This window comes from Tenrec ecaudatus, chromosome 13 (genome assembly GCF_050624435.1).
Source record: "Tenrec ecaudatus isolate mTenEca1 chromosome 13, mTenEca1.hap1, whole genome shotgun sequence".
Classification (NCBI taxonomy): Eukaryota; Metazoa; Chordata; class Mammalia; order Afrosoricida; family Tenrecidae; genus Tenrec; species Tenrec ecaudatus.
In genome coordinates, this window is record NC_134542.1 from 16,839,467 (window position 1) to 16,865,044 (window position 25,578).

Sequence of the window (25,578 nt, forward strand, 5' to 3'; positions counted from 1 at the left end):
TAAGATGTGGGGCCTGGGTGGGTTTTGAGGGGAGAAATAGGACAAAGACAGAAAACCTTTAGGAGGGAAAATTATGAGGTTAAGAAAAAGAGTAGGTATGCAAAATATAGCATTAGAATCTCCTGGAAAACTTACTTAAACTCCAGTTCCCCGACCTCATCCCCAAAGCGCATGATGGCCAAAGGGTGACCCATTCTTCTAGGAGCCTGAAGAGGAGGCGGCTGGGAGACCTGTTTCTGAAAGGTCACTGCCACTGAGAACGCCCCCAGCGGCAGTTCTCCGGAATGCATTTGGAGTTGCCAGGCCTTGGGGAGGGATCAGAGGCTACTGTTGTTTGGCTCTGTCCGCTTCCTCAAAGGTTCTGACTCAGTGAGTTAGCCTGGGACCAGTGTGTCTCTCTCACACGCGCCCATAGACGACACCACAGCTACCTGTCCCGGGACCCCCCTGGTGACCCAGTGCTCTAGGGGTAAGTGATGAGCACCTCATGGAAAGTGCTAGCAAAGCTCTGCGACCTTGCTGAGTTGAGTCGCTTCATCCTTGTGCGTCCGGCTGCTCATCGGCAACAAGGAAAGAACCGCCGGACTCACCCTACAAGATGACTTGGTAATCATAGACATAAATATCGAGCAGGCTTAGCGTCCTGCCTGGCCAATTAAGAGGAAGGAGAAGTTCGTGACCGTTATTACTCTGCCCTATGAAGTGCATCTTTCTCCTCTGTAGACTTCTTTTGGTGCAAAAGCACCTTGGTGCTAAAGATATATAATTTCCGCCTCCACAATGCCCCCCCCCCAGGTGAAGGCTGTAATTACCATAGAATAGCTCTATTTGCTTTTTAAGATTAGTTTCACAGACAGGATATTTTTCTGTGGCCTTCAGGGCTGCCTGGAGGCCTTCACTACTTTAATTAAAAGATAACATTCACTTTAAATACTTCTGCAGGTCCCCTTTTCTGAAAAGGAGGCTCTGTTCGGCTGGGGTGTTTTTCCTGCCGCAGACAGTGATTTTCCTAGCACCTCTGCAGAAGAGAGAAAGAAACAGGGCGTCTTTGTATTAAAGTCCCACCTCGCCTCTAAAACCCACAGCCATTACAGCTGTAACTGTTATAAACGACGGCATGCATTTGCATAATGCAGTTGTCACTGAATTAAAATGATTTAAAAGTTCCACCGATGGGTGAAGCTGCCCCCCTCCCCACGGCGTTCCCCGCCTGATCCCAGGAAGGAGCCAGCCCACGGTCCCCGAGCCCAGCACGGGTCGTCGGCTTGTGTCCGCCCTGCAGCCAGTCCTTGTCATGTCTCGGGTGGCGCTTACAAAGACGCTGGCAGATGGATGCTTCTGCCACACAGAAAAGGGACTGGGAGGGGACTGAGAGGATGGTGCCCACGACAGGCTGGCGAGGAGGGAGGTGTGAGGGTGAAAATGTGCCGAAGGCGGTGTGAGTTCATTACCGGCGGTTGGTGACTGGTGACTTCTTCGATCGGAGGGAGAACCATGCATTTTCTCTACTCCCCCATCTCCCATCGCTGTGGGTCGGAATCGACTCGATGGCAGTGGATTTTGTTTCCTGGAGTGAGACCCTCTTCTTCCCTCCTCAAGGGGGCCCAGGAGAAATGCAAGTGGTGGGTGTTAAATGCTTCCCTGAGAGAGTCCCTTTCTCACTCGTTGACAGAGTATCTTTTGAGAGAGACAGTTCATTAAAACTCATTTAGATGCATTCATTCTGTCAGAAGACTGGCCACAGATGTAGCGCATCAATGCATGTGAGAACGATGCCGAGAGCCGAGAGGCTCCTGTTTATTTTGATGGATGACAGAAAGGAGGGGTGTAGGGACCACCCCTCGAGCCAGATGCAAAGGGGAAAGATTGGAAGGTGTCTCATGCATCCTTTCTCCCTGCCCCGCCCCCGCCACTTTTTATTCACTTAAAAATAAAATGTCCCAGGTATTTTGCTTTTGAATCCTTTTTCTTTTTCCTTCTTAACTTCCCAAAGATTAACATCCCAAGCCTGGTCCGTGGAAGAAGTGTGAATTGCACTTACAGAAAACTCAAAATGAAGATTCTGTCCATCTTTGCCTTTGAGATGAAGATTTTTCCCCTTTTCTCCACCCCAGAAATTATAAGCTGAAAACGGCTATGGGGGGAAAACATATTTGTTTAAGAAAATCACAGGGACTGTTTTCCTGAAAGGCAGGGCTTTCTATGCCTCCACCCCTACCCCCACCCCCAGCAGTCACAGGCTCAGAGACTCACAGGGGCAGTTGTACCCTGTCCTGGAGGGTCACTGTGAGTTAACACTGACTCGGTGGCAGTTAGGTTTTTTCCTGTGATTTTTAGGATGGCTAAAAGTCAAAGTTCAAACTGAGCAGAAGCAGCCGTAGGAGAATGAACAATTTTGACTTTGTCAAATTAGCATTGTCTGTTCCTCAAAGGGCATCTCGTGTGGACATTTTCCTCTCACCTCTTCGTTAGTCAAACCTCCCCAGATAGAAAAAGAGGAGCTGATACCCAGGGCTCACAAGAAAGTAAATGTCTAGAAAAGAATGATGGCAACATATGTACAAATATGCTTGATAGAATTGAAGTGTGGATTGTTACAAGAGCTGTAAGAGCCCCCAATAAAACGATCTTTTAACAAAAAATAAGCAGAAGCAAATAAATCGCCAGACAAGGAGGATGAATAACAGAAATGTGGATGAAGGTAGACAGCAGACAGTGCAAAATATGAGGGGGGGGGGGAGAGAGGAGAAAAAGGAGGAGCTGACACCAAGGGCTCAAGTTGAAAGAAAATGTCTTGAGAATGATGATGGCTACATATATACAAATGTGCTTGAGATAATTGATGTATGGATTGTTATAAGAGCTGTAAAAGCCCCCAATAAAATGATTTACTAACATTAAAGATAAATAAAATCAAAAATCCCTAGACAAGATACTTTAAGAAGGAACTTCAGGCCTCTGGGGCCATCGCCAGTGATAAATGAAAAATAGGGGTGCTTGTTTCTGAAGGTGCTCAGAAAGCCAGTGAATGTGAAAGCAGTGTATTGTTTCTTAGTACCCCTCAGGCCTTAATGAAAATCATTCTGATAGCCCGCCTTCAAAGATGGGGGTGGGAGGGGAGGTCTCTGCATTGAATTTAAATTTCCATCTTGAATGACAGGATGTTTTCTTTGATCTATTTCTTTTTTGAGGCAGGCAGCTCAAGGAGGCAAATAGAATGAGCCAATCTCTAGATGCCATAAAGGGAACAAAACAGATACAGTGCTGGACTGAGCAAGACCAGGGGCTTCAAGATGTGTCCGAATAATGGTGATGGAGAAGCTATCACCATGAGGCATCTGCAAAGAAAGGGCGGCAGTTTCTCGGTCCTTTGAGCCCTGCAATGTCACATCAGTGGCTATTCTGGGGACCAAGCAAATGAATTATCCTAAGGATCGTGTGCGTGTGTGTTTTTGTGCGTTTAAACAGACCCTATGGCTTTTCCAATCACGGCCTCCAGGGACTACTTGAGTTAAAGACCTGGTCACAAGCCACCCAAAGGGTTAACCTGCCAGATGGAATTTAAGCCTCTTTGTCCTTTTAATATTTCATTCCTCACTCCCCACAGCTGAGGCATAAGCTTGGCTTGTGTTAATTAAATTAGATCACACGAGACAGGTGTCTTGGCAGTAAAATTGTGCGTAGCCCATTTTTATCTCATTAACTGCAGCGCTCGTCAAGGATTTGTGTTTTCCTTTCCGAAACCTCCAGGTAAACCGGTCATGATCATCACAGAATACATGGAGAATGGATCCTTGGATGCCTTCCTCAGGGTACGTGACTACTAGCTTCAACCCAGGAATGGGGTCCCCTGTTGGCACAAGGTCGGGTTGGGGAGTTGTCACGGACCTTTTGAAGGAAGATGAGGGGTAAGAGATGAAATGGAGAAGAATGTGATTTTTCACAGTCTTAAATAATCCACCTTCAATGAAGGTATTGTCACAGTAGAGCCGTGTGAGCTGTAGATTCATTACAATTGGACACTTTCCATCGATCACAGGATGAACCCCCAGCTCGTAGGATTCCAGTCGACTAGTGAATTAGTGACTTTGGTCAGCAAGGCCCGGAAATGATGTTAAGTTTCATGGCACACCGGAGAAAGATATCAAGCGAGATCCAAGTTATAAATGCTTGGCGATAATTAATCTGGGCTAATACTAATGAGATATTCTTCATTGCTTTCCTTTGCAGAAGAATGATGGCAGATTTACAGTTATTCAGCTGGTGGGCATGCTTCGTGGCATTGGGTCGGGGATGAAGTATTTATCTGATATGAGCTATGTGCACCGGGACCTGGCTGCAAGGAACATTCTAGTAAACAGCAACTTGGTCTGCAAAGTATCTGATTTTGGCATGTCCCGAGTTCTTGAGGATGATCCTGAGGCAGCGTACACCACCCGGGTAAGGATCCGTTGTGAGCTCTGGGCTTTTCCCCTAGTGAGACTCTCCCTCTGCTCTCACCTTGCTGGGCAGGTCTTTCATGATTTCTGCATGTCTTCATTTTTCAGTCGCTTCAGATCCCTGGCATCTGTTTTTCAACTGTGTTCCTAAGAAAAGATGGGGTTTTGAAACAGAGAATTCAGGCGAGTGACAGGTCACATTACAAAGGCACAAAGTAGGAGCAAGTACGCTTCTTTTTTTCCCTGTGAAATTTTCAGATGAAGCGCTACTAAGCAAAAGAAGCTGTCTTTAAAATGTAGTGTCCAGAGAAGCCAGGCTCCGTGAGTCACTCACCTAACCGAGGATGCTTAGCTTACTGGGGCAGGGGGATCAGAAGGTAATTGCCTTTACTATCATTGTTTTCTCCACTTAATCTTTCTTCCATTTGTTCATTTTGTCATTCCTCCTGTTTGTGTGAAATTTTCTATTTGGTTCTTTTCCATCTTTAAAAAAATCCTTCCCTCAGAAGCTAGGGAAAGAGGTAGTCGGTCCCTCTGAGTCAGAATCAACTTGACGGCAGTGTCTTTGCTTGTGTTTTGCAAGGCACCCTATGACGTCTTGACTGTAATAACCGTGTTTGGACTATGCACTTAAAAATAGCCCAGCCTGCACATTTTATTTTTAGAGATTTTATACCCCTCCCTATTTTTTAAGCAAGTCTTTTAAAATGAAAGGGGAAAAAGAAGCACTTTTTATTCTATGTAAGATAAAGCAGTGTGACTACTGAATCTGAGACTGCATAGAATGGGTGTGTAAACCTTCTCCATATGCAAGGTTTCTCACTGTCTAATGGCCTTTGTTTTACTACTTAGTGATACGAGGGACGAGGGCACAGTACTGCACAGTTACTGGCTCTGCCATCTTGCTTTGGCAATCTGAATACCGAACGCCAATGGCATAAAGGGGCATGGAACGGTTATTGGCCATTGGGGTGCACATTGCTAACAGCAACACAAAGCAGACCATTAGCCGCCGCTGCCACCGTTCAACATCTGGAATCTGAGAATGAGGGTTTTTTGGTGTGTTTGATAATTTTATTTTGTTGTATTTGGGCAATTTTTGTTTTGTGGTAGTATGTGATCTTTGAGGCTCTAATTTTGAGCCTAATATACATCCTCTTTTGAATGTCATGTCCATTCATTTAGAAAATAATACATCTTTGTCTGTGGATACGGAAGATCTTTTGTTTCCTCCCAGAAGTTGACAGGAGGAAAGTTAAAAGAGGCTTCTAGAATGATATATTTACATAGATAAACCTTAGCCAAATATTTAAGGAAGGCAGAAGGTCAAACAAGTGTCCTTTTGTATATGAGGAACAGGAATGTAACACTAGGATTGGCGAATAAATACCTGCGGCCTGTGGATCTGTTTACAGGACAACCTTTTGTCAGGGGGTGGGGGGAGGGAGCAGATGGTCAAGCTATGTATCTGCGAGAGCAAGCTGTCAACAGCATCTCACAGAGAGGCTAGTGGGTTCAAACCTCCAAACTTAGATGCAAGCGCTTCGTGTGTAGTCACAAACCATCAGGCCTCTATCGCTCCTGTTCAGTAGCCCCAATAAAGCAAAGGGAACTTGAACCCACCTCTACCTGAACAGTGGAAAGGAATGACTTCAACTTGAATCACCTTCCCCAGGGAGACCCATGGGAAAATTGAAACTCTTTACCTAAATTCACGAACGGGAGACATTTTGGGTAAGCTGAAAGAAAAGAAAAACTAGCAGAAAAAGACATACTTTTCCAAATTTTCCTCGAGTCTCAGAGGGATAGTTCTGTGCCACAGTAGGATGCCCGTGTGAAGGATCGAGACATTCCTCTTTCAGTTCGTTCATGATTTCAAAGGCAGGGTTACGCATTGAGAGTGCACTGCTGGGGAGAGAAGTCAAGATGTATGTACGTCAAGTGTGCATCCATTGATACACCACCGATAACATCGGTGTATTGTAAAGCCCGAGATTCCCCCTCTCTCACAACACTGCCTTAAGGCCGAGTCAGATGACCGGGAGACTTTTTCAGAGTAATTGAATAGATTACTTGCTCACTTTCCTGTGACGAAAGAAAACGTCCAGGGAGCAATGCCTCCACCTGGAAAACTTTAGTTAAAATAAATATAAGTTTTGAGAACTCTCTCAGGAATGCTGTTGTCCTCCTTGGCAAGCAGTAGCAACAGGCAGACATGAAAATGACACGTCTGCGCTGTCCCGAGAGAATAACATTTGGTTCGCGTGGTCACAGGGCGGCAAGATTCCTATCCGGTGGACTGCGCCAGAAGCAATTGCCTATCGTAAGTTCACATCAGCAAGTGATGTATGGAGCTACGGAATCGTTATGTGGGAAGTGATGTCGTACGGAGAGAGACCCTATTGGGATATGTCCAATCAAGACGTGAGTACCTGCGTCCTGAAATATGGGTCCTTGATTGAGATTCAGGAAGTTAGGCAATGCTTTATGATGGAAGGGACGTTGACATTGAAAGGATGAAGTTTGAATTCGAGATCTCTAAGACAAATGTACCTAGTTATTGAATTTAAAATTATGCTCATAGATTTCGAGGACCAGAATTAGATGGCTCAATAGCATGCTCTGAAAGCTAGAGATCGATGCACCAGTGGACAGAGATGATATGCTTATTGTTGTTTGGTTCTCACTTGGTTAACTTTTTCAAGCCGTGCGGAACCACATTTACTCTTCACGATTTTAGGAAAATAAAGGGACATGTGGGGGTGGGGGGGGAAACTTCCACAAATTTCACATGTGATCCAAGTGACATGAAAGGTTTATTGGAAGAAAACTGGTAAATATTTTAAAGCTGGCACCGTTGTAATTAGAGCTTGCCCCTTGAGAACTCTAAAATAAAGCTTCACTAAATGACCCTTTGTAAATTATGCACATCCCTTTTAAATGTGCCATCTGGACTGCTTCGTAAGGGGGTCTCCACCATGCCTGTAATTTCAGAGAAGCATTCAATAACGACACTAATAAGATTCCAGAGTAATAGAATTTAATTACGAACATCTCCTGTGAGAAAGAAAACCGGTGGGGGAAGGGGAGGATGGCTTGAGGGTTCTTCTTAGAGCATTTTTGTGCTAATTCTGGGATGGATTGATTTAGTTCCTAGAAGGGTTGGATACCAGACCAAAACATTGTGCATGAGGTAGGGCCCTAACATCGAGTGCTGACCAGGGAATGTATTCAGCCCTTCGATTAGAATGTTTAGGGACCAGCTTCTTCTCTGGTAGAATGTTCCCTGACCTACCGCCTTGCTCTCCTGAGTCAACAGGAAGTTGCCAAGAAGTCTTGATGATGAAATGAAGATCCAGGTGCACGTTAGAAATAGGATGCAGCCCCTTCTCAAAGAAAGCCTGGTCAGAGCTAAGCAGACCCTAATGCACTCCTTGGCTAACAAGAATGATCTCGTCTCTAACTAGGTTAAGGAGAAGGGCATGTTGACATTGTATTACCTGTGAATTACAAAAGAAGATTCATAGCAGATGGCAAGAAAGGCAGCAGCTAGCTGGCTGGTAGATCATTACAGGCTAGAAAAAAACAACAGGGGTGAACTGTGCAATATGCTGTTTGATACGATGGTGCTATGTCACCTCTTACAGCAATATTTGGGTCCAGGTTGGAGAGGCTCGGAGGGGAGTAAGGCAAATGGCCTTAAATGAGCAAATAGCGCTGTGTCTTTCATTCTATAATTATTTGTTGTCTAAGCTTTTCTTTATTTCGAGGGAGGGGACTAGCCAAATGCCCGTAAGGGCAGTCTCTTTAAAGACACTGTCAGTTTTCCGGCCCTAAATGTATTCAGACCTGTGATTTTGATCAGTTTGGGTATTCAAAGAATTACTGTAATTTGGAACTTCCTAGTTGTCTAGTTTTTTTCTATTTAAAAAAAGAAAGAAAGAAAGAAAGATACCTCCTGCCATGTCTATCACTCACAGGTATTTTCTCGGTGTTGGCTTCTGTGTAGAACAGGAATCAACAGGAAATGTAACAGGGGAATTACTTTCATGCCTAGCATTTATTTGGCATATGGAGGCAAAGTAACTGTTGAAAATATGTCAAAATTATCAAGTGTTTTGTTTGTTTTAATCCTCTGTCCCCCGCCTCCCCCTTCCCCCGCGCCCCCCCCAACCCAGCCTTCAGCAATAAACTGAGAAAATATGCTTTATTAACCCCTAAACCATCTCCCACGCTGGTGGCAGATAGGGAGTTTCTGAGACAGTACTCAGCAGTCGGAGGGCTCTGACATGTTGTGCTGCCCGGGCACCAGTCCAGTGTCACTTGCAGTCTCATTAATTTGATATAAAGTGTTTTCATTCGGGATAGACTCAAGACCAGGCACCTGGCAAGATAAACGAAAGTCCGAAGATCAAACTGGCCTATGCAGTGGCCAGGATTCAATAGACTATGGCTGAGTAAGACAGCGTAGAGAGGCCTGCCTTAGAAGGAGACGGGCGTAGTACTCCGCAACAGGATGGTGGCGACATGTATGAGGATGAAGGTCTCTTGAGGTTGAACACATGCACGTAGGAAGCCGTGCATGGTGTCAAAGACAACACATGTAGCCTCTGAACATAGAAACTGGACCCAACTGAAATGAGGGTGTTCTTTTGAAGCTGTTGAGCAGGCACTAGACTCAGGACAAACCATGTGGCCTTTGAGCTCGGTGGTCGTTAAGGAGCTTGTAGTCACTGGGTGGTTAACGCTATCCATCATTTTTCTGTGTGTTGGTGGGGGGGGGGGACTTTCACAATCCTCAACAATCAACCACCCCTTCAGATCTCATGTGCCAGCCATAAGCAACGCTTATGGGTAGTCAAGAAACGGAAGTGATTCTCCCCTTAAATTCGTTAGCCTCGCATACCACTTTACATCACTAGGATTCAGACCCTTACTAGGAGGTAGACAAATTAAAAACCAATAAGAAAAGTACTACAGCCCTTGTGAAGACGGATTAGAAGGAGAAGCAAAACTGAGATTGTTTCGTCTCAGAGGCGGAAAGCGCCTCCCAGGAGAAGTGCTTCCTCAGCGGTGTGAAGTGAAAATGTAGAAGTGTAAGCGCTCCGGAAGAACTGCAGTTGGTTGACAGCTGAGACCAAGAAAGGGAGAGAGACCTGATACCGTGGGGGGATAGTCTTCCAATTGGATGGGTAACTGAAGGGAGGCGGGAGGAGTGAGCTGGCTCAGAGAAGGGCAGTGTCAGCAAGACGGGAAGGTGGCCTTGGTGTTGGCCAGCCCCTGCCGGAGCAAAGGTTTGCAGACTTCAAATAACCCAGAGGGGACTGTTTTGGGGTGGCAAGAGATGTCTACATGGAATAGCAGAAAGGGCCCGCACCGAATAGCTGAGGGTCATCTCCAAAGCTCTGATAGCACGGGTGTCCATGTGATTGGGTTCTCACCATTCTGGCACAGAGCTTCCGACTGGCCTTACCTGCCATTTGAGAACACCTCATGGCAACAGCTGGCTTTGCTGTCCCACCGCCAGAAACTCTCCGGTCCCGCTCTGGTTTGTCTGCGGGCGTGGGAGCTGTTCCCCTGCTCCAGCCTGCCGGAACATGCCTGCTGGGGGAGGGTGGGCCTCTAACAGCAGCTCGCCCGGTAGCGTAGCATCCCTACCATTCTGTGTCTCCCACAGGTGATTAAAGCCATTGAGGAAGGCTACCGACTGCCCCCGCCAATGGACTGTCCCATTGCACTCCACCAGCTGATGCTGGACTGCTGGCAGAAGGAGAGAAGCGACAGGCCTAAATTTGGGCAGATTGTCAACATGTTGGACAAACTCATCCGCAATCCCAACAGCTTAAAGAGAACGGGGACGGAGCACTCCAGGTCAGTCACGCCTGCTTAATGGTGATGCATGGAAGAAGGCATTCGAGGCGGCAGGCAGGCAGGCGGCAGCTCCCTTTCATCCCTGCCTTTTCAGCAGAGGGCTCTTCGTGGCTCCCTGCAACCTGGGTGGCTTCTTTCCCCGTGACAGGAGTACTTAGGGTAGCTCTCCTTACCATTGTGCAGAGCTCAATCCCTCCAAGGAAGAAAGTTCACATAACAGCATCAAAGAAATAACTGAAGTGCTGGCTTTATGATGTACCATACGGGCATTTGCGAAGGAGGATGAAATGCATTTGGGGAGGTGTTTGGATGCCGTGTTTGGAAAGAAAAGAGAAAGCCAAGAACAGAGTACGTTAATAAGAAAGGGAATCAGAGGACAGCTCTTGAAGCACTTTGATTTTAAGTTCATTGGTAAGGTGTTAATTATAGCAAGAGATTCATTCATTTTCAGATCTTAGGGTTTCTCTTCTCTGAGTCTTTTCAAGAGGAGAAGGACATGGGACCAAAACAGAAATCGACCGAGTTGCCAATCACGTTCACTCGCTCACTGCCATCCAGTTGATTCCAACTGGCATCGTGATTCTGAGTTTGGTCTGTGAACTGCAAGGTTAGCTGTTCAAAACCAACAACCACTCTGCAGGAGAAAGATGAGGCTTTCTACTGTCTGCTGTGTTAGAGTCTTAAAACTCCACAGAGGCGGGTCTACCATGCGCCGTGGGGTCGCGATGAGTCAATCATACAGCTGGATATCGGTGTATTGCATATTCTATGAAATTGCAAAGGAACTTTCCTACAAGGGAAGATATTTCATGGGCAGAGACTTGGGATGTTAGATATCAGTCTGGGTTGTAAAGGTAGAGGGCCCAGAGCTTCTTAAACTTTTCCCATTTTGTGGCCCCTGGCCACCTGAGGCGTTTGTGGCCCAGGCAAGGGCTGTCAGAAACGCTTTGGACTCCTCGCCTGTGTGATGTTGATTTACTTTGTGCTCACCGCCCATTCAGAAACCTTCATGACCCACACATCCGCTTACGTGACAAGCCCCAGTTGAGAAGCTTTTATATAGACCAGAGATTCCCAGACTTACTTGGCCCTACTGCCCCCTTTACAAGGGGAAAAAAAATTAGTCAGCCCCACCCGGCGATGAAAACCTTTTGTGCTCTATCCATAGTCCAGGAGAAAGTCTGGGTCGTTGCTTCTGCAGCCTGCCCTCCTTGGTTCCGGTGCCCCTTAGGGGAAGAATTAGCCGCTTTGAGAAACATTAGTATCACTTCAAACTCACTGCCCTGGAGTCAATTCCTACTTATAACGACTGCAGGACAGAATAGAGTTGCCCCAGTGGATTTCCTAGACTAGCTTTGGGCGGAAGCAGAAAGCCTGATGTTTCTCCCACAGAGCAGCCAGTGGTTTTGAACTGCTGGCCTTGAGTTAGCAGTCCATTGTGCAACCCATTATAGACTTTCCGTATCACAGACACCATGTGAGAAGACAGGCACAAAAGGCCAGGTGCCTTAGACCTTCCTGCGCCACCTACACCCACTGTTGCAGTGTCGGATCCCGCTCACGGCGGCCCTCCGGGCCTGCTCACGAAACGATCCCACGGGCTTTCCAAGGCTGTGGTCTCTCCTGAGGCACACTGCCACTTCTTCCTTCGGTTAGTGATCGATGCAGGGCCGAATTCACATTTTACTCGGTTATTGTGTGATCGTAACTTTTCTTTGTGATCCCACAGTATTTCTGTACTATATTTTGCTCCTCTTTCTTCTGAGAAATTGAAAATCAATGACTGTGAGACTGGCTGTTTTTCCTAGGTGCCTTTGATTCTCGGGGGGAATTCTCTGCCTTCTGCATCTAGGTCGTTAGCTCCAGATCCTATGACTTTGGTGCGCAGGTCCTCAGGCCAGTTCTCTGTTGACTTGCTGCTTCTGTCACTAACAGACTAACGTTGAGCTACTCATACGGCACAGTGGCTGCTTGACACCCACACGCAGACGAATTGAATTATTGGATACACTTTCTTCCGTTCTAAATTTCCATCACTGAGAGCACTGAATCGCTCTGATGCATATTAGTGCTTGCTGATGATGGGGTGTAGTGGAACACGGTTGATGATTCCATACAAATTTTGACAAAGATCATCGTTCCTCAGAGAGCCCGGAAGCTTCCAGAACAAGCTCAAATTTGACCCCTAGAGTTCCCTGATTGAGACTGCGTTCCTGCTAAGAACATTTTGAGCATCGAGGCGCCCACCCGGAGTGCACGCTTTTGCCTTACAGTTTGCTTACAACTAGAAGCCAATGCAAACAAAGGACCGCTTCTTAAGGGTGCTTCTTCTTGACAAAGAGCTAACCTTAAATGAAATGTGCACATTTTTCGGTGGCGCATCGTTATCCACTCAACATGGGGGAAGGGATAAACTTTGGTTGTCTTTGCAGCCACAGACTTGCATCAGTTTACTCGTACAATCGGATTTCATTCCGATAATGGAGCCCGGAGAATGTGGGTAGGAATGAGATTGTTGAGACAAACAAAACAAAACCAAAATCTGAGGCAGTAAGTCTGCATTATGTGGGTTATGTGGAACTTAAATCCAAACCATCATAATGGCGTTAAGATGGAAACCAAAAACGGGAGTGGATTAGTTCTGTTTGGCAGAAAATGCATGAAGGCCTCAGGTCGACTTAATTTCCTTTTCACGAGGAGAGAAGTTTTCGACCGAAAATTCAGCCGTGATGATCTAGTTCTGAGTAGAGGTTTTGCACTCATGAACGGTGTCAGGATGAAAATCGGGGCAACGTATTAGAAATATGTAGAAAATCCTGTCACTTCCAGAGGCTAAGGAAGCTCAAGGGAAGCTAGCTTAGCGGTGCGGTGCCGTTGAATTGGTGACTCAAGTAAAGGATGGATACGAAGTAACTGGAGACTGCCCTGCCCTGTGGGCATTAACGAGTGGGGTGATGAAGATGAAGGTTAGCCTAATAAAGACAACTCATAAATTAAGTGATTTATTGCATACCAATCTCAGGAGAGGGCACCCTGGAGGGGCACTGGGTTAGACATCGGGCTGGTTTTTCCAGAGAAAGCTGCCGGTGTCTGTTTTAAGATGTATGGTCTCGGAAACACTAATGAGCAGTTTACTCTCTGTCGGCTTGCTGCGAGTCAGAATCAACCTGCTGGCAGTGGGCTTGGGTTTGGGGGAAGATGGAACAAAGAACAGCCAAGTTCCTGCCTTGAACTAACGGTAGGCGCTCTTGCCAGTGACCTTACACAAAACACCTGGCTTGAGAAATGCATAGACCAATAAACATGCTAATAAGAAGCGCTGTGGATTTCTTTGGAGGTCGTGAAGTAGGCGCTCCAGCGAGGGAATCCGAGAGGCACATTCCACAGCCCAAACAGTGATCAAATTGGCCATTCTTCTCGCCAGTCTTGGCACACGTGCTGGTCGGGCATGGTCTGATTAAAGAGGGGATTAACTCCCTGCTGCCCTGAGTTTGTATGAATGCACTGGGCCTGCCTGCAAACCTGACTGGAGACATGCTGGACTTGAACCCTCCCTGTTTTCTCTGCTGCCATCCGGTCTGGCGGGCAGTGAGCTCCCAGTCCTCCTTACGCATACTTCAGTAGGGTTTCTATAGTTGCCGAACCAATGGCTATAGCACGCGGTGCTGGCAGGTCCCAGGGCCTTTCTGCAAAGACTGAGTGGGTTTCAGCCACCGGCGCCCCTCTGATCGTTACCCCAGGCGAGGATGCTGAAAGATCTGCCATGAGCATGCGTGTACTAAGAAGTCTGCCGAAAAGGGAATTCAGAACAAATAGGGTGATTGTCGAAAGCCAGATTCTGCTCGTGGGCCATGCACGTCATAAGTAGCCCTCGCCAGCTGTCAGGGGAGGGTTGCATTTTGCTTGTTCTGAAGCAGAGCAGGTTTCGGTGAAGTTTCCAGACTCAGATAGACTAGGAAGAAAACCAGTTGATGATCACCATCTAATCCCAGCTGATCGTAAAGGGAGCATGCAATTAGGAAGAGTTTTGTTTTCCATTGTGTGTGGTGGCAGGCGCTGGGCCATCGATGCCTCCTCTGTAGAAAGTAAAGCCCCAACCTCGTGTGATGACGTTTGATTGACAGCTACACGATCTCAAAACTACGCTGGGCATTTCTGTACCCCCCTTGCCTCCCAGAGGTCAGCCGACTTCTGTGTCTTGGGGTCTCCCTGCCTCCTCTTGTTTCACACATACCCTCTTCCTCGTTGCAGGCCCAACACTGCCCTGTTGGACCCAAGCTCTCCTGAGTTCTCGGCTGTGGTCTCCGTGGGCGACTGGCTGCAGGCCATTAAAATGGATCGGTATAAGGATAACTTCACAGCTGCTGGTTACACCACGCTAGAGGCTGTGGTGCACATGAACCAGGAGTAAGTACTCAGCGATGTAACACCAAAGGGTAAATCTGGATTTAATAGTACTTTTCATTTTGTTCCTGCTTTGAGCTGCACACTCATCCTACTCATTAAAATAATAAGAGTGCTATGAATAAGCCCAACTCTGGAATGCCTCCCATCTTTGCTTACGTGTGATTCACATGGCCTTGACAACGCCATTGGATCGCTTTCTTGCGCATCTCCTCCCCATGTCTCCCTGTGCTGTGTGGCTCGTGGCTGATTCAAATGCGTGTCTGCATGAAACCCCGGAAGGTGCTTACCCCAGATCTCATGACTTTCTCTCTCTCTCTCTCTTTCTCTCTCCCTCCCCACCCCCTCCATACAGCGACCTGGCAAGGATTGGCATTGCGGCCATCACGCACCAGAATAAGATTTTGACCAGTGTCCAGGCGATGCGAACCCAAATGCAGCAGATACATGGCCGCATGGTTCCTGTCTGAGCCAGTACTGAGTAAACTCAGAACTCTTGAGATTAGTTTACCTCATCCATGCACTTTAATTGAAGAACTGCACTTTGTTTACTTCGTCTCTGCCCTCTGAAATGAAAAAGGAAAAAAAAATATTGAAAACAAAAAACACCCATAAAGAAAAACACCAGTAAAAACTCTCTGCAGCAGCGCTTGGTGTACAGATTGCGGAAACTGTGGGGCTCAAGGACATGACACTCCACCCCCCCAACCACCCACCGTCATTGCAATTAGGCCTTGAACAAATGGTTTCTCGGAAGGACTTCTGTAAAAACACGTGAACCTGGGTACATCGAATGTCACGGCCCTGCTGTGTTTCCATGATGTACAAGTGTTTGCTGCCTGACGCTGAGCTTGTCTGGGGCGTGCTGGGAAATCCGACTGCAGTGTTCTGTGTGGTGTGGGAGCCCCGGCATGAGCCCTCTCTCGCTGGCATGAAGACCACACCCAGGGACATCGTTGAAGGAGTCCGTTGTCATGCGTAAGGCTTGGTTCATACCATGGAAGAAACGCGTGTGGTTCAGCAGTGACTGCCTGCGTGCCCGGCCCTCAGATGGATGGATCCCTGTTACTATGGGGGGCTGGAAGGAACATGGTTATTAAAACCCCACACAAAGACTCCCCCACACCAGACCTCTCCCCTCGTCCCCCCCTCCCAGCCCAACTGGACAAACAAGGCCTGTTTCTTGGGGCCTGAGGTTGTGCCATATGAGTCTCATTTTGAGAATCCACAGACTTCGTTTAACTACCTTATGGATAGTGGGCTGGGACAGTGTTGAACAGGGAACTTTTACACATCGCCCCCATTGAAGGAGCAACCCCGAGTCGAAAAGGTAAGTTGCGAGAACCAGCCAGGGGTCTTCCTCTCTTGTTTTGGATTTGACGTCATGAGCGATACATGTTCTTTTCACTGTCTCAACCGCACACGCCAACTCCCAGTGGAGGTGCAGGCACCTGCCAGTGTCCGTGTAATCTAGAAAAATCCACCTATATGTTGAATGCAAACTGCTGTGCCTGAGAGCCCTCTCTCAAAACAGACGTTACCTTACACCTGTTGGTTATACCTTTGTAGAAGATTGCTATCCCGAAATGTAACAACAACAAAATCAACCAGTTGCTCATGAGTGATGTCAGTCCAGGACTACGTTCGCTAAGATTCTGTCTTTTCTTTGTTCTTGTTGTGGCCTTGGTTTGTAGAAAATAAAATGGGACCGGGGAGTGCGGGCCAGGACGACTGGTGGAGCTGTGGTTAAAGCACTCAGCTGCTAACCAGTTTAAGGCTGGTCCTTCAAACCCACCCTCCCTGGGAGAAAGGGAAAGACGTGCAGACAGCGTCTGTGATGTTCTGGGAATTAATTCTATGGGCCAGTACTGTTCTTGTCCTTGGGGCACTAGGAGTCAGAATCAACTCGATGTCGATGGGTTTAAAGAAAAATCAACTAACATTTTAATCATGTTCTCTCAATAAAACCCCCGTGCTGTAGCTGAGGTTAACAGTCATTCGTTATCACTGACAAGCTGCAGGTACGATGTAATACCTGTTTTTCTTTCTCTACAAGAATTTATTTTTGTTGTTGACCGTCTACCCAGAGAATGCACAGCCAACTCAGCAGTCTTGATGTGTGCAATTCACTAATTAATGTTCATTCCATTTCTTCAAGTCGTGCAGCTACTTTCCCCTCCTTTGTCACCTTCTGCCTCTGAGTTGTTCCTCCAGTCCCATCATCCAGTAGCATCACCTCCCTGCCCTCTGGGCTTCCTGTCTAACCCAGCACGTTGCCGTGATAGATTTGAACACAGACAGATACTCCCTGGGGAATCCATTCTTTCTCCATGGCTGAATTTTTGATAGTCAATGACAGACCTCCCTCTGAGACATCTCTGAGTGGACTTGAAACACGAACCTTCCAATTCCGAACTTTCTGTTAGGAGCCAATCATGCTAACCATTGGCACGAGCCCGTCTCCTCCCTATACCTGCATATTTAAAATCGTCTTTGGTCAGATGAATATGTGGCTGTTAGGTGTCACCGAGTCGGCCCCGACCCATAGTCAGCTCACCCCACGACTGTCCCTGTGCTTGAGCTCACTGTTAGCGCCACTGGGTCAGTCCATCACCTTGACGCCTGCCTCTTTTCTGATGTCCCCTCTAGTTCCATGGAAAAGCCTTGAAAAGATACACATCACTCGGAGGTGGAAGCTCTGTCCGCCTAGTTCACAGAGAGCTCGCTAGACGGAGTGCCCTGCCTCCATGCTGTGCATTCTGTGGAGGAGATGCTGCCATGCACGTGGCCCAGAGGAGTGACAGGAGCAAGTGTTTACAGAACCCAATCCTTTCCTCCAGGGGAAACCATAGTGCTGACCCCTTTCCTGCCTTCCATTGGTCATCTTGTTTGATAAACACTTCCTTTCCGTACTACTGACCTTCACCCCCTATGTTTGCCACGAGCACACCAAATCAAACTCACTGTCTTTGCGTAAGACCCCTAGCGGCCCTTTAGGACGGAGTCGAACCCCAGGGTTCCTGAGATTAAATCTTTCTGGGAGCAGACAGTCTCATCTTTCTCCCACAGCGGGTTTGGACCACTGACCTAATGTTTAATAGCCCAGGGTGTAGCTGATGACACCACAGAGCTGTTTCGTGTGTGCCAGGAGACCTTGTTAATAGATGAGGCACAAAGGGGCAGTAAGGTCTGTTGGCAAAACGGGGTTTCAGAGTCTGCTTTGACTCCACCGGTGCTGTGGCCTTTGACCTACTCACCGTGTGGCCCTGGATTGTTTTCACCTGTGAGAGGGGGTAGCAGACCCAACCTTAGACTTGTGGGACCTCGTTAGATCATGTATATCCGAACCTGAGCTGTTGGCCAGGTAGTGAGAAGTATTCATGCTCTTCCTCCTAATGGACAAAAGCAAAATGGGGCAATTTGGACCTCTTTGGGGACTTCAGTGCTCTTTTGACAATGGAGAGAGAGGGGCCCGAACACAAGCAGGCTTTGGCTCGTCTGCTGTTTTTCTGGGAAGAAGTGCAAAATGAACTACAGAAATAAGGCAGGTTCAAGAGGAGACCTAGAACCCTAGCTGTGACTGCCTCAGGGTTAGATTCCTTTTTAACATCTGATCCAGGACACGGGTCACTTACTGAGCATGGCTAACTGCAGGAGAGTTTCTCACTGACTTCGCTGGGTCCTGAGAATGGCTTGGCTTGGCTGAATATTGAGGGTTGGCTTCATGAGTTTTCTTTTCTTGTCCTTCTCTGTTCTGGTAGCCCCTGTGCCCAGATAGTGTTAGCCAGAGTGGATTCCCTCACTTCATCATTCTTCATCATCAGAGAGCTGTCGACCAAAATAATAATGTGTCTTCTCCATGAGGCCCTTTATCCTCAGACCCTTCTATTTTTAAAAAAATCACTTTATTGGGAGCTCATAGAGCTCTTATCACAATCCATACATACATCCACGTGTCAAGCACATTTGTAGATGTTGCCATCATCATTTTCAAAACATTTTTTTCTACTTGTGCCCTTGGTATCAGCTCATTCTCACCCTCCCTCCCTCATGAACCTTGATAATTTACTTACTTGTCTATCGATCTATCTTTTATTTATCATGTTGACACTGGCTGCTGCCCCCCTTCATCCACTTTTCTGTTGGGTCCATTCCCCTGGGAGGGGATTATATGGAGATCATTGTGATTGGTTCCCCCTTATTCCCTCATCCTTCCCCTTACCCTCCTGGTATCGCTACTCTCAATATTGGTCCAGAGGCATTTATCTGGATTCCCTATGTTTCCAGCTCTGATTTGTACCTGTGTACAACCTCTGGTCTAGCCAGATTTGAAAGATAGAATTGGGGTCATGATAATGGGGTGCGGGGGAGGAAGCATTAAAGAGTTAGAGGAAAGTTGTATGTTTTGTGGGTGCTTGACTGCACCTGCACTGGGGGTGGGTGTCGCAAAGTTGGGATCGGGGCTGGTCCCTCACCTCTGGAACCTTTGGTTCAAGTCCTTCACCCCATTTGGTGTAGCGACTGAAAAGTAGCTACGTTCATGTCAGAGTGAATTACTGAGTCTCTTCTGACCTCCATTTTGGTCTTTTGTCTTTCAAATGAAAGGTAGTAGACTTCTCAATTTCTTTCTGGTATGATGAATATGCGTTAGTTAGCCCCGAAGTACGTGAAACTGTTATGTTGGTATTGAAAAGATAATGAAATATACAAATAACATCCTATTACTATAAGAGGAACTAAATAATGAAGACATTTTGGATGTCTTCAAGATTGACCTAGAAGGAGCAAGGCTTTGTTTATTTAATTACAATGAATTATCTTGTGCTCATAATCTGTGTAAACCACATGCTTTGTCCGGTCTCTGTCCAAGCAAATCTCTGATAAACAGGAGTTAATTGAGTTTAAAGGAGAGGACAAGGCTTATTTTTCTGAACTCTTACTCTTCCATTAACTAGGTATTAAACCTCCACCTCCTACCCCTTTCACTTCACGCATCCAATCATGTTGCGTCTGTCCCACTCACGCATGTGTGTATGCGTGCGCACACACATACACACACACAGTCTTCAAAGTGGCTACTTAGTATTGTGGCAGCCATTTAGGGGAGAAGGTTGGCTAACTGAAAAGAGAAAAGGGGACATGTGAGTTTACGAGCTCTTTCTCCCCTGTAGCAAAGGAAAATCACTGCTGAAGAGTTTGTCTCTCCGTGTGATGTTGGTGATCCCCCATCAGATGCTGAAAGTATGATTTGGGCTCTCCTAAACTCATAGTGCTTACAGAAAGACAGGCCCACTGGTTAAACCCCTTACACATTCAGATTTAAAACTACCCTCCAGATGTATATTCTTCCATTTCTTCTTAATAGGCAAACTGAATGGTATTGCAAAGTGGCTTCTCAAAGACATTGATAAGTTCACCCCAGCCACATGGATGACTTCAAATTTCTTCAAAAATAATTTTTATCTGAATAATTTATAAGGAAAACTTTCATTTCCGTTTCACTAGGTAAACAAAAGTGGTTTCTACCCATTGAAGTCATGATCACTTAACCCCCAGGAAATTTAATTCTATTGATCCCTCCCCACATGTAACCCACAGATGCCTATTCATAGAAAACCCAAAGAGAGGGACAAGTGAAAAACCAAGTCATCTGTGAAGGTGTGCTCTGGTATTTGCCGTGCTCTGCACTTGAGGCCACCCTGCAAGCACGGTCCCTGTGGTTCAAGAGCTCCTCCAAGAAACCATCTTGATCAACACCTAAGGCGCAAAGAGGGACAAGTTGCTTCTTTTGATTGTTGGATGAAGGAGAGCACAGAGAACAACCAGACTGGTGCCACCTCATTCATTTCAGAGTGATGGGGGCGACCAGTGCTGACTCATGGGCTAATTCATCCTTCTTCTTCCTTTTAATCATTTTATTAGGGGCCCATACAACTCTTATCACAATCCATACATGCATCAATCGTGTAAAGCACATTTTTACGTTCATTGCCCTCATCATTCTCAAAACATTTGCTCTCCACTTAAGCCCCAGGCATCAGCTCCTCATTTTCCCCCTCCCTCCCAGCTTCCCCCTCCCTCATGAACGTTTGATAGTTTATAAATTATTATTTTGTCATATCTTGCACTGTCCAATGTGTCCCTTCATCCACTTTTCTATTGTCCATCCCCCAGGGAGGAGGTTATATGTAGATCCTTGCAATCAGTTCCCCCATTTCACCACTCCCCCCTCCTGGTATCGCCACTCTCACTACTGGTCCTGAAGGGATCCTCCACTCTGGATTCCCTGTGTTTCCAGTTCCTATCTGTACTGTGTACATCCTCTGGTCTAGCCGGATTTGTAAGGTACAATTGGGATCATGATAGTGTGTGTGGGGGGAGGGGCGGGGAACAGGATAGAAGCATTTAGGAACTAGAGGAAAGCTGTATGTTTCATCATTGCTATACTGCACCCTGACGGACTCATCTGCTCCCCGCAACCCTTCTGTAAGGGGATGTCCAATTTCCTCCAGGTGGGCTTTGGGTCTTCACTCCACACTCCCCCTTATTCACAATGATATGATTTTTTTGTTCTGATGATACCTGATCTCTTTGACACCTCGTAATCAATTGCACAGGCTGGTGTGCTTCTTCCATGTGGGCTTTGTTGCTTCTGTGCTAGATGGCTGCTTGTTTACCTTTAAGCCTTTAAGACACCAGATGCTGTATCTTTTCATAGCTGAGCATCATCAGCTTTCTTCACCACATTTGCTTATGCACCTACTTTGTCTTCAGCGATTGTGTCAGGAAAGTGAGCATCATGGAATTCCAGTTAAATAGAACCAAGTATTCTTGCATTGAGGGAATATTTGAGTGGAGACCCAATGTGCATCTGCTACTTTAACAGTAAATCTGTACATATATGTACATAGATCCATTTCCACATCCTCATATATAAATATATTTACATATGTACGTGCCTGTATTTAGACCTCTATAAATGCAGGTCTGATACATTCTTGATGTTCCACAGAGAGGCCCAGACTTCGGATATCTTGGTCACTCTAAATTTTCATTGTTTTCAATACTTTCTGTCAGCTATTGGCTCAAGGTAATGTTTCTAGTTTTGTTTAAAGGCATGGTTTACTTCCTTGGAGAGAGTTGACATTAGGATCGGGAGCATTTGCAGTCATGCCTATGGCCTTTCACATCATTTCACCCTGGTGGTGCAGTGATTAAGCATGCAGCTGCTAACTGAAAGGTTGGCAGTTTGAATCATCCGCCAGCACCTCTGGGAGAAAGGTGAAGCTGCCTGCTTCTCTAAGGATGCACGGCCATGGAAACCCAACAGGGCCCTTCCATTCCACCCTATAGGATCATGAGGTGTCAAGTCAGGCTTGACTTGGCTGTAAGGGAGGATGCCCTTCTTACCATGCACAACTGAACTCTAACAATGCAAGATTTTTATTTCAAAACGAGGCTGGACAATGTGGAGGTTAAAAGCAGGCTGGGGATGCAGGTGACTTGGTTCTAAGCTTAGCCTCACTTCTTCAGAGCATGACTTTGTCTCTTGACATTTCAGTGGTCTTGTCTATAAGAGCCCTGACGGCATAGGGGATGCAAGCTGGGCTGCTAACCGAAAGGTGAGCAGTTTGAAACCAGCTGCTCCATGGGAGACAGAGAAGGCTTTCTACTCCAGGAAAGAGTCGCAGTCTCGGAAACCCACCGCGCAGTCCTACCCTGTCCAGTAGGATTACTGTACATCAGTAGGGACTCGAGGCGTGCTGTTATTTTGGGTTTGTTTCTCATCCAGCCAGGAAAGCAATCATACCTACCCCTGCGCTATCATGCTTAAGCCCTTAATGATTGTTTTATTGTTGGTAGTATAATGATGGTTTTCCAGAGGAGCAATATAAGAAATCATGATCATCTTCTCGGCTGAACTACTTCTTACTGAGCCCTGCCCACTTCTCAGCACCTGCATGCTTCTCTCTCTTTTTTGCAGTTTTGGTCTAGAACTAGCTAGCAGAATGTCTTGGCAATTTGCCTAATGCCTAGTTCTTTTCTTCCCAGGGAATAGATTCTGCGATCTTGGCCTCAACCTCTTCCTGTTGACGACAGAGCCCATGGAATAAAAAAAAGAAGACAACCTTCCGAGGTTCCTTGTAGATGCCTTGCTTCTGCTGCTTCTCTTAGGCCAGTTCCGGGGCAAAGACAATGATGAAAAAGCTCCCACCTCTGGAAAGAATACATGGATGGCGTTCAGACTCCCGTCCCCAGTGAAAGAAACACGGCAAGCGTTCAAGGCTCAGCATCTGTTCTCCAGTGGCCCTGCAGGAATGTGCTGTCTCGCAGCACCAGCTCTGCAGAGCCCCGCTCCCAGACTCCTTGTGGTTTTATTTATATGTATTTCCATGATTTCATTCCTGTATGGCCCTGCTGCCCTTGGTGTGGCAGCAAGTGACCAAAGGCGACAGGTTTGACTATGGACACCAGGTCAGGTGCCACCACACAAAACAAAGCCAGTTCCCGTGAGCTGCCTAGGATATGCATTGCTGAAGTAACATTTTACCCAGGGTGTGCTATTGCAGTGATATAAATATATTTTTTCCTAGACTAATTATGAACTGACTATCTCTTTTGATGTGTGTACATAGGTGTGAGTCTGTGTGTGGGTGAGCGGGTGAGTACGTTTGCCTATGTGTGTGTGTGCGCGCGCGTGCGCGTCTAACCTCATGCTTAGAACTGCCTGTGAATGTTGTGGAATGCTACACCTGGAAGGTTCTGGTTTTTCCAGTCCCATGATGAGAAGTCACGGGAGAAAGTGGGCCTAGAGATCGCGCCCGTCTCCTTTAAGAGACAGCCCAGAAATGTCCGACGTCCTGTATCTCTAAGTGTATTCTGTAGCCTCCATACTAACCCTACTGAGTCATTCCTACAGCCTTGGGTAGAGGCATTTCCACCTCAGCAGTGGAGGAATTTTGGAATATAAATCCATTCAGGTGATGCCCCATCATCAAAGTCACAACTGCTGATTCCATTCCTCATGCAGATCCACCGTTTCTTGATGGAGAGAGGGAGAGAGAGAGAAAGAAGGGGATGGAATTGTCTGGTAACCCCAACAGGAATACAGTCGCCTTTGTTTTCCTGCATCAATGGACTGCTGAGTGCGAGCAAACATATGCAATTCACTTACTCTTGGCGATGAACGTCGATGTGTGTGTCAGCTTTGAGATGATGTGTCTTGGATTAATACTTTGTCTCCCAGTATCACAGAAAACTACATACCAGGGACTCTTGAGGTTGACGTCATTAGGCTAAATTGGCCTCCTGCAATCCCAGGACTCCAGTGTACCCAGAAACTTGTAGAGTCAATGATATGCAGCTAACTCCCAATGGCCCTCAAGGACGCTTCATCTTTCTCTATCGGGAGGTCCAGTGTGTGAAGATACAGTATTGCTCAGATGTGGATACCAGACCCCAGCCAACATACTGCCATTTTGCATTATACTCTCTGAGGGTTTGCCTTGCTTATTCTCAGCGATGGTTGCAGAAGCCGTAGCCATTCGTATAAGCTATAGCAACAAATCAGGGAAAGAGAACGAAAGGGAAAAAACAAACAAAGAGAATCTGAACCGTGTGGTGTTGACTAAGTAGAGAAAATCAGCGATAAATATTTATTATATTCTGACAGGGTGTGTGGCATTGTGTTCTCGTGACTATGCCAGAACGACAAAGTTAATTCACCCCTTTTGGGGGACCTTAATATATTTTTAAGGGATGTGCCTATGCATTGATGCCTGAAAAATATGTATAAAGAAATAAGGTTGAATCTCTGAGCAGGTCATCTTTCCCCGAAGCGTAAGAGGAGGAAGCGAAGTTCAGGGATGATGTCCAGGCCGTGAGCGAATGCTGGCCCTGTGAGCTCAGATGCTAAATCATGCCCGGATCTTCTATTAGGCAGCCTGAAGCTGTTCCCCTGCACCAAATTAAGTACTTTCACCATGTGTCTGCTGGCCCCAAATTGTTTTTTAACAATCTTCTAGACGAAATGTTCTGGTGTGTTTTAAGAAAAAGTTATTATATAAAATTTTTTTCAAAGGCTGTGCTAGCTGCACTGCTGGTGTGTGTGGCTGAGACCTCTTGTATGCAATCTGTGAAGGACCTGTGTATTAATCCATACACGTGGGTAGCCTCCATATTTGTCTAACAACACTTAAAATTGTAACCAGTGAAGGAAAGTTCTAGAAGCAATATTTTCACTTATGTAACATTCTCCAAACCATAGCAAGTATTGATACACACTGAAGAGTGCATTTATTTTTTTGTATCACACCACATATGTTGGAATATGCAAGGACTGTGGTTAAAATGAGAATGTATAAGGCATATTATGATTTCGTGCATACTTAAAAAGAAGTCAACAGAACATTTGATTGGGTTCATAGGTGTTCCCAAATGTGAGCGATCTTGAGTTAGCCCTAAAAATTTTCTATTTTAATTTGACAAGGTATGTTTCCTTCCCTTCATGAACTTTTAGGTACACATAACTTATGTCATTTATTTATGGTCTTTTATACCTAGTTTGTAAAATTGTAAAATAGCAAACTAAATGCAAAGAGTTTGCATTTGAAAATAATAAAGTAGTTGCCGTATACAAACCTGGAATTTAGTTGTCTCTTCTCTTCAATATGTTCTGCCTTATGCTTTTAAGCTAAATGATCATCAGATAATTAAAACAAAATCTTGCTTCTCAATTGAGTGTGCTCATTTGGAAGATAAAACACATTGACTTCTAAATGGTCTCACCCTTGAGAATAATGCCATTAGCACTTAAATCTGACTTATATTCTGCAAGATCCTATATGATGTTGACTATGAACGC

The 25,578-nt window shown here is 46.2% G+C and overlaps 1 protein-coding gene across 2 annotated transcripts in view; it reads left to right on the forward strand.

Annotated features, from left to right (window-relative positions):
* EPHA4 (EPH receptor A4) overlaps positions 1–25,243 on the forward strand; it is a 160,961-nt gene extending 135,718 nt beyond the window's left edge. Inside the window, exons 12-18 of one of the 2 annotated variants that reach the window (XM_075529401.1) lie at positions 3,751–3,812; positions 4,231–4,440; positions 6,714–6,863; positions 10,117–10,310; positions 14,562–14,717; positions 15,070–16,044; positions 22,767–25,243. In XM_075529401.1, the coding sequence (XP_075385516.1) occupies positions 3,751–3,812; positions 4,231–4,440; positions 6,714–6,863; positions 10,117–10,310; positions 14,562–14,717; positions 15,070–15,184 (887 nt within the window). In that variant the 3' untranslated portion in view covers positions 15,185–16,044; positions 22,767–25,243. Of the gene's footprint in view, positions 1–3,750; positions 3,813–4,230; positions 4,441–6,713; positions 6,864–10,116; positions 10,311–14,561; positions 14,741–15,069; positions 16,045–22,766 lie in introns of those variants that run through there. The other variant, XM_075529402.1, reaches the window with a different exon arrangement.
* Positions 25,244–25,578: the final 335 nt, after the last annotated feature.